General features: G+C 52.4%; 1 protein-coding gene across 12 annotated transcripts in view; it reads left to right on the top strand.

Moving 5' to 3' along the window:
• Positions 1-5,534, top strand: part of LPIN1 (lipin 1) — a 129,411-nt gene extending 123,877 nt beyond the window's left edge. For all 12 annotated transcript variants that reach the window (XM_044390373.3, XM_048222508.2, XM_044390370.3 and 9 more), the window contains 2 exons: positions 685-788; positions 3,792-5,534. In XM_044390373.3, the coding sequence (XP_044246308.1) occupies positions 685-788; positions 3,792-3,951 (264 nt within the window). In that variant the 3' untranslated portion in view covers positions 3,952-5,534. The remainder of the gene's footprint in view (positions 1-684; positions 789-3,791) is intronic.
• The last annotated feature ends 6,554 nt before the right edge of the window (positions 5,535-12,088 follow it).

Below are 12,088 nucleotides of genomic sequence, written 5' to 3'. Positions count from 1 at the left end.
TGGGGAGCCAGATTCCCGTCCCGCTAGAAATAGCTGTAAGGAGATTGTCTAATTATCTCATGGCCTCTAGTTTTCTTTAAAGATTGGCTAGTGGGTTTCAGTCTGAAGCTTGAAATGTGGGACTAGAAACTTCAAATTCCAAACCACTTGCTAATTTAGTAGAACAAGTACCTAGAATAGGATTAGACCCTTTCTACCGGAAGGGAACCACAAGGCCAGGCCTTAACAGCATGGGGAAATTTGGCATCGCAAGTTTTCAGAGCGTTGTTGCATACGGCAAAAGTGGCGCTTTGAGGTTTTATGTGCACTGCCCAAATTCACAGGAGAGTTTAACATTCTGGATAACATAGTTGGATACTAGCTTCCCAGTAAGAAAGTTCCCCTTTTGAAACTCCTGCCTGAGAAAATGGGTCAGAGAATAGCCTTAAGGGACGTAAGAATTGCAGGGGGGTGTGGTAGCTTGTTTACTCATTAGCTCAGCTCTTGAACGAATGAGCGCACAGTGGCCCCGAGGGGGAAACTGATTTAATAATTTCACGTCCAGAGATACTTTTTTCTCTACACTATTTGGAAATAGAGCTCTGGTTATTGAAAATTTTATAAATCTGCATCAAATCTGAAATATCCCATATTTGTGTTTATAATGCCTTTTTTCCCCCCTAATTTATACTTTCCCAAACACAGGATGTGTATTCGTATAAGCAAGTAGGAGTGTCTTTGAACAGAATATTCACTGTCAATCCCAAAGGAGAACTTGTGCAGGAACATGCAAAGACCAACATCTCCTCGTGAGTACCGTGCACATTCTGTGGGACGGCTGTGACCTTGCGCGCTTCGAGTCTCGGTCTTGGAATATGATGGTTTACGGTTTACACTCCGCCTTGTTGTTCATTGTTGCCTTTATTTCCATCTTTAATTCCTGCAAAGGAAATATAGTTTAACTCCTGGTATTTTGTCCAAAACGTAAGTTTTGGACAATCTGCATTAAATCAGGCCCCCTCTGGGTCAACAATTTAAACTGGTGGTTAGGGTCTGCTCCTGAGTGGAATTGAACGCATTTCAAAACCAGTGGTTTAGATTTGCCAAGGGAGGACTGAAAGTCTAGCGTGCAAATTGGAAATGTAACCAAATTGAAATAATCATGTGAAGCTGTATTTACGGACGAGAAACTTCTGTGTGTCTTCACACACTGACCTGCCACGCTGCTCTCACCAGAAGTCGTAAGAATTCTTCTCGTGCTTGTGGTGGAAGCTGAGTCGCCCTGGGGCAGGGGGCTGAGCCGGGCTCCTGTCTGAAAGGAGGAGTCTCCCTGGACTTCGGTGTGCTTCTGTCTGGACTTCGGTGTGCTTCTGTCTGGCTTCCTAACGTGGGAGGGTGGAGAACGTTTCCTCAGACCTTGGGTTGGTGAGCGTTGCCCACCGGGCGACACCAGGCAGACGGCTGTCCCCCTGCCGTGCCTGATTCAGAGGCTGCGCTGTCTGGCCCCGAGTGACCCCGGGGGGCTGCAGGAGCCCGCCTCACGGGCAGGAGTTGAACTGGGGGTTTGGTTCCAGCGGCTTCACAGGCACCCCCAGTGGTTTTAGGCAGATGAGAGGTTTAGGTTCCTCCGAGAGCACACTGTCACTTCCGAGATGATCCTTATGCCCGTTCAAGCTTGCTTTAGCCTAAATGGGGGGCAGTTGTAGGCGGGAGGGAGCGCTGGGGCCAGCCCCACATGCCTCCATCCCCCGGTCATGCGTGTTCCTAAGCAGTTCTCAAGATACGCGGGGGGAAAGGAGGATGGAGCCAGGAGCCTCCTCCGTCCTTCAGAAGCCGGGGCAGCGCCGGGCACAGCAGGCACAGACTGAGGCTTACCCCGGCCACGTTCGGAGTGGCCCCGCAGCATCGGGGGCTCCTGTTTCCCACGTGAAAGGGTTCCCTGGGCTGGAGAAGGTCTAAGAGATCTCTTTTTAGGGTCAGAAAGCACCTGAACTGATGAGACACTGCCCTGAAAGGGCAGCAGCCCCGCGGCAGGTCTGTCACAAGGGACGTGGCAGGAGGGGTCCCAGCCCCCGCGAGGGTTTACCCCGGAGGCCTGTGGGCTTATCCCATCTGCTGAGACTCTGGGATTCAGGCGCCTTGGCCCGGGCTGGATCTCCGTGTGGGAGGAACTTGGCGCCTTGTCGTCTCGTGCCACGCCAGGACACGAGGCCCTTCCTGGGGGGCAGTGCCCCTCCGTCCCCCGGAGAGCACATGCTGTCTCTGGCACCAGACTCGGGACGGTCATTTCAGATCCAGGGACACTGTGTCTGAGAAATCAGATAGATAGCGGCCCGCGGGGACGGGGGTGTCCGCGCTCACTGCCGTGGTTTGTGACTGTCCGTGTGGGAGCTCTGTTTGCTCCCAAGGGCCTGTGTGCGAGAGGGGTGCAGAGGGGGCCCGGCCAGCACCCAGGGCACTCGGCAGTTTGGAGCGGGTGCCTGCCACACACCCTGATGACACGCTCTGAGCGGCTCCCCACGGGGCGGGGTGCCTCCCAGAGCCACAGAACTCAAACAAATAGGTCTTCAAGCCAGGAGGTATTTTAAAAATTTGTTTTAATCCCCAGGAAAGACGTAATTCTTGCTTGTTAGGGGAGATTTTCCTCATTCTGTGCAAGCACGATGTTCCTCATAAGCCCTTCGGGGGTCCTTTATTAAATACACACTCTCATCCTTAGTTAATAAGGTATTCGATGCCTCAGAACATGCTAATTCCTGGAGTTTGTTTCGAAAGCGCTTTTTGGTTTTTAGCAAATTGGAACTGGAGAGGGACCCCGTGACTGTCAGGGAGGACTCTGGGGACGTGTGGAGAGGCCTGGGCTTGTCAGAATTTCTGGTTGGAGGCGCCCGGAGGTCTGAAAATGCATGTTCAATACAGCAACTTTCTTTTTGTAGTATGGGCCAAAGAGACAAAGACGCAACGTCTTCTTGAGAATACGCAGAAAATGGAGGGAGAGAATATTGCGGGGAACGTTGAGAAACACTCGTCTAGTCCAACTCCGTATTCCATAAAGATGAAGGGCCTGAGGCCCAGAGAGGGCAAGACACTTGCCCAAGGTTACACAGCAACCTTGGTGTGGGAGTGGATCCCAGGTCTCTTGTCCCTCGTGCCAGCTAAGGTTTCTTCCCTGAGGCTAACAATCAGCAAGGGCTAATGTTAATGATGGACGTTGAATAAATTCACTGAGCACCAAATCTGCGTCATTTTATGCCGCATACGTTTTTTTATTTAACTCTCATGTGGACACAGGGGCAGTTTTCCTTTCCTTTACAGTTGAGGAGATTGTGGCTTAGAGGGGATGAAGCCGTTTGCCCAAGGTCACTCAGCCGGTAAATGGCAGAGCTGAAGGTCAAGTCTGTGTCTCCTTAGCAGTCTCTGACGCTCCAACACACACTTTATCTGTGGTCCCCCCCCCCCCCCCCCCCCCCGGCTCGGACGGAGCTCCAAGGCAGGCAGCTGTCCACTGCCATGCGGGTTTCCTCCCGTCCCCCAACTCGTGCTTGTCCCCCTTCTTCTGTCTTTCCTGCCAAGTCAGATTCCACCCGCCTCGCCCGTGGGGCCTTCTCTGACTCCTACTTGGACGCGTGTTGATTTCTTGTTAATTAGGGAGGAATTATTCGAGAACAACTGCCACCGCGTTAAGCAGGGTAGTCTGTTCCCCGGGGCCGTGGATCTCTCCTCGCTTCCATGGACAGCGCAGGGGACCTGGCGGGTGTCCCGCTTGCCTGGGGGTCCCTCTGAGGCAATGACGTTGTCCATTCTCCTTCCAGGTACGTGAGACTCTGCGAAGTGGTTGACCACGTCTTCCCATTGCTGAAGAGAAGCCATTCTTCGGACTTCCCCTGCTCAGACACGTTCAGTAATTTCACCTTCTGGAGAGAGCCGCCGCCACCTTTTGAAAACCAGGACGTTCATTCCGCCTCAGCGTAAACCGTTGCGAGCAACCCGCTGACGTCATGTGAAGGCCGGCACCCCCGATTAAAGGATAGGTTCTGGGAGCCACAGAGCAGGAGCTCAGGAGCCCGATGTGCGGTCATTTGCTTAAGAGCAGAGAAATCTGAGGGGCGTTTCTGTCCCTTCCCCGTGCCCCCGGGGGTTGACATTTCCGAGTGAAACACGGAGGCGAGGCGTCGGGTGCATTCCGAGCCGAAGCCATCCCCGGGGGCGGCTTCAAGCCCGTCGCCGCGCTGCCCTGCCCCGGCCACTCTCGTGGGTCCTCACCGGTTCCTGGGCAGAGCTGGCCGCCAGGGGGGCCCGCCGATGACCGTTCCGTTGAGGCACGCCGGACGCGCGGGACTGTGGTAGAGGAGGGGCCCGTCTCCCTCTGTGGCCGTGGGTGCCACCTGTTCTGTGTGCGGCGGGAAGGCTGAGGGTCCCGCCACCTGCTCCGCGGGGTCTCTCCCCTCACCGTGCTGGCTCGGCCTGCGGTGTCTCCCTGCAGTATTTGCCGACGGGTCTGATGGTTAGGCCAGAAATAATTTAATTCCTCTGAGTAAAGATAACCTATATAGTTGGCATATTTCCCCCCATTTTTGTGGCCAAGGCTGGACTGTTTATGCCTTAATGCATCCGTGGCAGACATTTTATTTAGAATGTGCTTCGTCCGGCGCTCTCTAACTTTGCAATGCCTTAAATTCAGATTATAGGAAGCATTACTAGGGCAGTATTTGGAACGAGCTCGACACTCCGCCAGCTCCCTTCTCCAGCCGGGCGGTGCTCTAACCGTGGATTTGAACGGAGCTCGCGCCACGTGGTGATGGTGTCGATTTCTGTTGGGAGCTCTCGAAAGAAACTAGGTGGTTTTACGAAAATCGCTTCAAGACGTTATGTTCTTTGTAGATGCTCTTATTTATTACTTTGCTCAGATTGGGTTATTGTTATGAGAATTTTAGCCATACTCTTTCTATTAAAACTGTCATTAATACATTAAAACGATAGAGATGTGAGACTATCCAAAGAGCCTTATTCTGTATATCCCACAACACTGACCTTCCTTGGAGCTTATGGGTAATACTTTCTATTTTCCTTCACTTTTCCCGCTCGAATTAAGGGCAAGTGGATAAGTAATAATTCGAGTGACATTCTTTAAGTCGGCAGAAGATGATGATTCCTTGTTTATAAAACTGGCTTCTGGAGAGAACAGTTTGAAAAGTGAAAGAATTATTTTGGTAAAAGGTTTTGCTTTACTTTTTGAAGTATTATTTTTTTTAAAGAGTGTTTTACTCCAATGACTGCAACAAAGCTTTCCTATTTAAATCGCATTGTTAGAGTCAGAACCTGCAACAGTTGAATGAAATTTTACTCTTTCTGTGAAAGAAAATCCAGAGGTGTTGCCTTCATCGTGGCTGGTGGGCTGTGTCAGCAAGGGCTGCCTTTACCCAGCGGTCTGCCTGGCCCTGCAGAGAGGCAAACGCGCGTGTGTTGTCCATCACAGACTTGTCTAGACTCGGAACGCGCATGCGCAGACTCCCTTTTGGAGGCATTCAAAATAATTAAAAGTAGTTCTGCCTTAACTGCTCTGGGCTTGTTCATTAGTGACCTTGAGTGGCTATGTTAATTCTGTCGTGAGGGTATTTTGGGGTGAACTGGAAGTGCTGTGAACTAAGCACGAGGTCACGTGCCTGCTGAGGCTGACCTCGTATGTCCTCTGCACTGGGGAGGATCCGGCTTTGAGGAGGGGTAGCGTGTCCCACGTCGTGGCATCCCGCGTCCCCTTCCTCGGGACGGCCAGCTGCAGTCACTCTCCGTGTGGACGTGGGAGAGCTTGCAACCCTCATTCCTGATTTTGAGGTCCCTTACACAGCTCCACACCGCTGCCGTCCGAAACAGAGCATGCCTTCCAGAAGGGGACACGCTCGGAAGTGTGTCACGTCCAGAGTGTGACCCCTGGGGGGGGGCTGTAACATTCACACCTGCCTGGCGGCTTCTGAAAATGAGATTTGTACGTGGCTGTGGGGCTGTCAGCTGGTTTATCCGTATTTACACACCCGTTACCCAGTGACCCTGCGGTCGTGCGCTGGCGTGCTGCATCGGACCCCACGCTTCACAGTTGCCCTGTGGAAACGAGTCCTTCCACGTGACGTCATCACATGATCATCCCATGTGGTGAGGGAAACTAGACAGACCTGGTACATGGAAAATGATTACACCTTCAAAGGGAAATTCCCCTTTTCGAGTTCAGGTTGAGATCACCACTTTCCATTTTATTTACAATTCTTGATCTGTACTTGTATGTGCTGGCACAATGATCCCAATCACTGTATGCCCCGTGGTGTCGTGCTGGCTGCAAAGCTAGAAAACATTGTAAAAAGGAGGTGGAGGAGCGATTTCTCTGGAAATCAGGCGTGCGAATTTTAAAGTTTTTTGGGATGTTATTACGTTGCTTTCTAGTGCGTGATACCAAGCATTTTTTATGCTCTACTCAAAAGAAATCCTTAAGACTATGAACCGTTCAATATTTGGAATAAAAGAGCCAGTCTTTCCTGACGCCTTTGGTGCAGTATTGACTCTCCATAAGCACAGGGTAGGGGGGAGAGGGTGGCCAGGGGGGGCTGTGTCCGGAGCCCGTCCTCCTGGTGGAAATGGCTCGAGAGCAGAGTGGGCTCAGGTAAATGTGGTACATGCAGGTTCCTCCAGGGCTTGGCCCACGATCGCTGTGTCACACAAGCAGGCTCTGGTCTGTGTTCTCGAGTGAGATAGTCAGGTGCAGCCACAAGAGGAGACACAGGAGAGGCTCAGGAACCCAAGTTCATTACACTCAGGTCCTTGATACGGGAGGCACGTCATGCCTTGCAGTGCCCGTGGGGAAGCACCAGGGTGGTCAGGAAGCAGAAGTGGCCAGAGGGAGGGGAGAGCCTAAGCCAGAGCCTTTCCTGGGGTTTCCAAAGGAGAGGCAGGGCAGGGCAGGGCAGGTATCCAGCTTGAATTATTTCTGCAGCCTGCAAGCTGGAGGGGTGGTCCCTGGCGGTCCAGTGCCCAGCCCCGGGCTGTTTAAGGCAGAGGAATGCTGCCTCCTGGGTGCACAGACCAGCTGGAGGAGGGCTGGGTCCGGATGGGTCGGTTGGCATGTTCCAGGGGCTGCCTCTGGAAGTGGCTAGCCCATCTCTCCCCCAGCAAAAAGGGTTTTAAGATGTCCAAACACTGTATATAATGCACAGAAAATAAAAGTATAAACTGCAGCTTCCCTTGTCTCACATTCCCTGTCCTCAATTTTTGGACTCTCCTCCGTGGCATAGAGTCTCATTCTTCTGGCTCATTTTTCTTCAGTTTTTATTTAAATTCCGGTTAACATACAGTGTGGTATTAGTTGCAGAGGTGCAATTAGGGGTTCCACACTCCCCTGCGGCACCAGGTGATCATCGCAGTGAGTACCTTCCTTCGTGCGGGGGCACCTGGCTGGGTCCCTCTCTCTCTCTTTTAAATTTTATGTGTTTAAGAGAGAGAGCAGGGGGAGGGGCAGGGAGAAAGGGACAAGCAGACTGCGCTGAGCACAGAGCCTGAGGCGGGACTTGATCTCACCCCACCCCCCCACCATGACCTGAGCGGAAATCAAGAATTGAATGCTTAACGGATGGAGCCACCCAGGCGCCCCACTCACTTTACATTTTGAATGAATCAGTCAAAACCCTTGGCTAGTTCGCCCAGATGACTTGAGAACGGTCATAATTCCTATTGGTTTTGCGCATCGCCGGCATGCCCGAGACGTCCTGTTGATTTACCCGCATCAGCCGAAGTGTTTTGGGATACATGTGTAAGAGTATGGGTCCCTAAATGCATGAAAGACGGCTATCCGGGGCCCCAGGCTGAGCTGCTCGCGAAGCTAGAGCCGAGCAGGCCATCTGGGCGTCTCAGAGTTAATGCTTCTGTATCTTGAAAACAAAACAAGCCCCCTCATGCAGCTGAACAGATTTATTCCACCTCTGATTTCAGATTGTAGGCTCTTTTATCTGTAAAGTAAAAATCAGCATGAACTGGAGTCTCTGGCCCAGGGATCCCCACCTGCTCCCGCCCTTGGCCACTCTCCTCTCAGTGGTACCGCTAGGCCATGCTGTTTCCATTCGGTGCTGTAGGCAGCGTCATGTGTGCGGGAAAGCGAGTGCGGCAGCTTGAATTTCCCCCAATGTCTCAGCTGTAATCACCTGAATATTTAAAATACTTTCTATCTTGGTCTTCGAAATGGACACAGCCGGCCAGACTCACTGGCCCTTTCACTGGAGCCTGGGGAACAAGGACAGTGGGGCCAGTGCCCACCAGCGTTGGGCCCCAGGGTGCCCTTTCCTGTAAAAGGGAACGGCGCGGGGCTCTGGTGCAGCCCTGGGACATAGAGTTGTTGAGGAAAGTTAAGCAGGCCTCATTAAAATGAAAAGCCGAACTCCTTTGGATTCTGGATTTCCTGGTTGTAGCGGGAGTGCTGTTCTAAGCAGCTGTTCAGGAGAGCTGTGTCATATCACCCATCACTTATCCCTCTTCCTCCCTTTGTACGGCTGTACTTTGTCTTCAGACGGGGGCTGGCTGGGGGGGGCTGGGTGGGAGCGGGACTGCCCTGCTTCCATAAGCCTGGGGGTGGTGGGAGGACATCCGTCTCTGCACCAAACAGAAGTGCTCAAAATGCCCATCGCGCCTTCCTCCTGCTTCTGACCCCCTTTTCCCTCTCCTGTTGCAGCCCGAAGTGGCAGGGCATCCCTGCTGGGCTGGAGAGGCTTGGTGCCCAAAGGAAACCTGAATATGACCCAATCGAAGTGGGCCCTGGAAGCCAGCAGGCCCCAAATGGCCACCTGGGGGCACAATCCGTTCTGGTTTGGAGGCACAGCCTTTAAAAACATTATCTGGGCTTGACAAAGGCCCGTCCCCGTAGTGCTAGTCTTGGAGACAAGCCAGGTGTGTTGAGGGCTGGTGGGGAGGGGGAGGAATGCCCTACGGGGACTGTTTGGGTGCCAAAGTGCCTCCAGTTGGCACTGCCCAAGGCCAGACATCACTAACCGGCTCGGAGGAGGGAGCCGTTTGTGGGTGGTTGTTGTGAAGGTCGAAGAACCGCTTAGATCCGTGGGGCTCAGAGCCTGCAGCTCCCGCACCAGAGGCTCGTTAGAAATGCAGCTTCTTGGGCCTGACCCCAAATCCCCTGCCCAGACTAGGGGCGTGGGTCCCACACCCCGGGCTAGTATGTCCTCCCCGGGATTCTGATGCAAGCTCAGGTTCCAGATGGCACAGCGGAGGCCCACGTCCTGTCCCCAGGGGCTGCTGCTGCACCGTACGAGCCTGGCCTGGCCAGAGGGACAGAAAGGAGCTGTTGCAGGAGGGAGGCCCCTGGAAACCCACTGTGGGGGCTCGATTGAGTCACGGGGTGCCGTCGTAACCCTCTGATGCACAACGGCCAGCCTCAGCCCCCTTCCCGGCATCTCCGTGGGCTGGTGGCAGCCGGGAGGGGACTCCGCCCGCCAACCGGGCCGGGCAGCTGGGTGCGTGTGAACAGCAGACCTGGGCTGTACCCAGATTTCTGATGCCTCCCTTCCTCCCCCAAATTGTGGGAGCCTGGAGGGGCTGTCCTGATGCCAGCTAGCTTTTCACCGGCGCAGGAAGTCCATTCAGCCCTGCATTGCCTTTAATGAGTTTTGCAAGCAAGTGGCCTCTTCCGGTGACTCATTCTGCCTTTTTGTGTGCCCGGAGATTGTGGTTTTAAGTTTCACTTTGGAAAGTAACCACTACTTCTGCTGCTTTCTCCGCTGCTGGAATCTGAACAAGTTACATTCATTTTGCAACAAAGAAATGTAAATGTCCGAGCGCCAGTCATATTTCTGCTCTGATTGTAAAAACATCCTTTTCCGAGATGGATGACAGAGCCAAGCTAAGAAGAAATGGTTTATATGGTTTTCAAGTAACACGCTCACTTGGGAACTTGGTCTTTTTCCTTCCAGACGGGCTTGATAGTTTTGTTTTTGTTCTTTGTCCTCTTGATTCATATTTCAGGGATATCCTAAAAAATAAACAGCGCTTGCTGATTGAGTGAGGTGGTTAACCTCTGATTTATCGAGAGAGACTTGGTTCTGGACAAAAGTTTGTGTTCTCGCTTTCATGCAGTGCACGAAGGGTGATGATACCAGAGATCACGGCTTCGACAGTGAAATCGTTTTCATCTGACTCTGCGCGGAACTCAGTTTATGGTATGTGAACCGATGCGTTTCTTAGGACTCGAGGGGGTGGAAGTGGACAAACCCCACGCAGTATTTTTTTTTTCTCCAAATAATAGAGTCATCTTCAAAACATTGCAGTGAATTAAAATATTTTTATATAATTTTGTGTAAATATGTACCAACATAAAACCATAGCCCTTATACAATAATAAAACCAGAATGCATTTAAAATTAAGTGCAGCTAAAACTAAAACACCAATAAAACTCAAACGAACATGAACGTCATGTGATGGGAAATTCGAGCTGGCAAAATGATGTTGGATTGGGGTTTATAACAGACGTACTTGTGTTTTATATTACATTTGTCAGCTGGGTTCTTCCAACTTTTGGGCGTGATAGATCACCCTTCAAATCATTATCAACACTGCCTTCCACAAAATACAGCAACTGGAAAGTTCTGATCACATGTTTCCATCGACCCTGGCTGTGAACGTACTGTTGCTGATTCTTGCACCCAGGTGGGATGCCTTCAATAAACTGTCTCATACAACAAACATGGCACTGACTTCGAAAGGGGGACTCTTGAATTTAGCTGGGGACCGCACTACCCTGACTCCATCGTCCTGATTTTCTCTCTTTGAAGTGCCGTAAGACCTCCGTGTGGACATTACCTGCCATCATCTTGTGTGTTTACGGCATCCGCACCCTTGCAGATTGGGGTGTGGGGTGTTCATCACCCTTCTCTCCTAGGTTCTGACTGATGGAACATGAACTGAGTCACATGGGCACTCAGGGGTCCGCTGTTCTGTCCACAGCGACAGAAGTTACTGACGTTGTCTGTAGCCAGTTGGGGCTTTTAAATATCTCTTTTCACCCCCAGAGCTGGAGAATGCCTCCCCTCTCTGGGTCCATGGAGGTGGGGGCTCCCCAAGCAGTCTTTACCCTGGTGTAAGAACAGCCTCCGTGCCCGAGCACCTTGGAAAGGGAGAGAGCCTGCTTCCTGCTTTTGAGCCCAGCCGGGCTGTTCTCTGGTCACATGTGCAAAGGTGCTGGGCCCCCACCAACCAGAGCCGCCCCTTCGTGGGGAGGAGAACGGTGTCGCTGAGCAGAGATGCTGGGGCGCCTACTTGCAAACCTGCACGTGTGTGGTCGCTGTCTAATAATGTGGAGCGTCCCATGGTCTGGACGTCCGTCTATCTGCACGCTGCAGGGAGGCCAGTGGGCAGTTCTGCTTCTAGGGAGCCAAAGCTCTTCTGAAACTGTGAACTATGGTTTTGTTTACTTTGGGAGTGAGTTAGGATGGTCAGGTGAGAGCCTTTGCATGGTGTCAGGGGACCCTGGGATGGGAGGTGGCTTTCTCTGGGGGCTGGGGTAACTGGCCTGGCACCTCTCCTTCCATAATAGGTATCTCCTCTTGCAGGAGCTGTGGCAGGACAGCTGAGCCACCTCCAATGCCCCGAGGTCTGTTCCGACCTTACTTTGACACTTTGAGACCCATGGGACCTTGGGTCACCTCCATCCCACCTGAGCTCCCACCGCCCCACCCCTGCAACACCAGGCTGATGAGAAAGCTCTGGCGTGGGGGGCCTCCCGAGATACCCTTGCCATCCCCATGGAGGAGGAAGAGAGGACAATGGTTTTGACTCGGGCTTCAGAGGAGACCTGGCTTTCTCTCCTGCAGTGGCAGCAGCACCTGGCAATTGGCGTCGTCTTCCAACAGTGTCAAGTCCTCTGCTAATGTATAAAAATGGAAATTCAGACACAAGGCATAGTGTAGGGCTGTCAATGTCCAGTGCACGAAAACACCAGCGAGGAGAAGGGCAGACGTGGAAACTGAGCACATCCTCTGTGTCCGTGGGAACATCTCACTCAAGCACGTGACTAAGACATGGCTTTTGGGAGACAGTTTACTTACAAATGGTTGATATGCTTGTTCCTAC

The sequence above is a fragment of the Ursus arctos genome, unplaced genomic scaffold (genome assembly GCF_023065955.2).
Source record: "Ursus arctos isolate Adak ecotype North America unplaced genomic scaffold, UrsArc2.0 scaffold_8, whole genome shotgun sequence".
Lineage (NCBI taxonomy): Eukaryota > Metazoa > Chordata > Mammalia > Carnivora > Ursidae > Ursus > Ursus arctos.
Note: the sequence above shows the minus strand (reverse complement) of the source record. Positions and strands in the feature narration are given on the sequence as shown.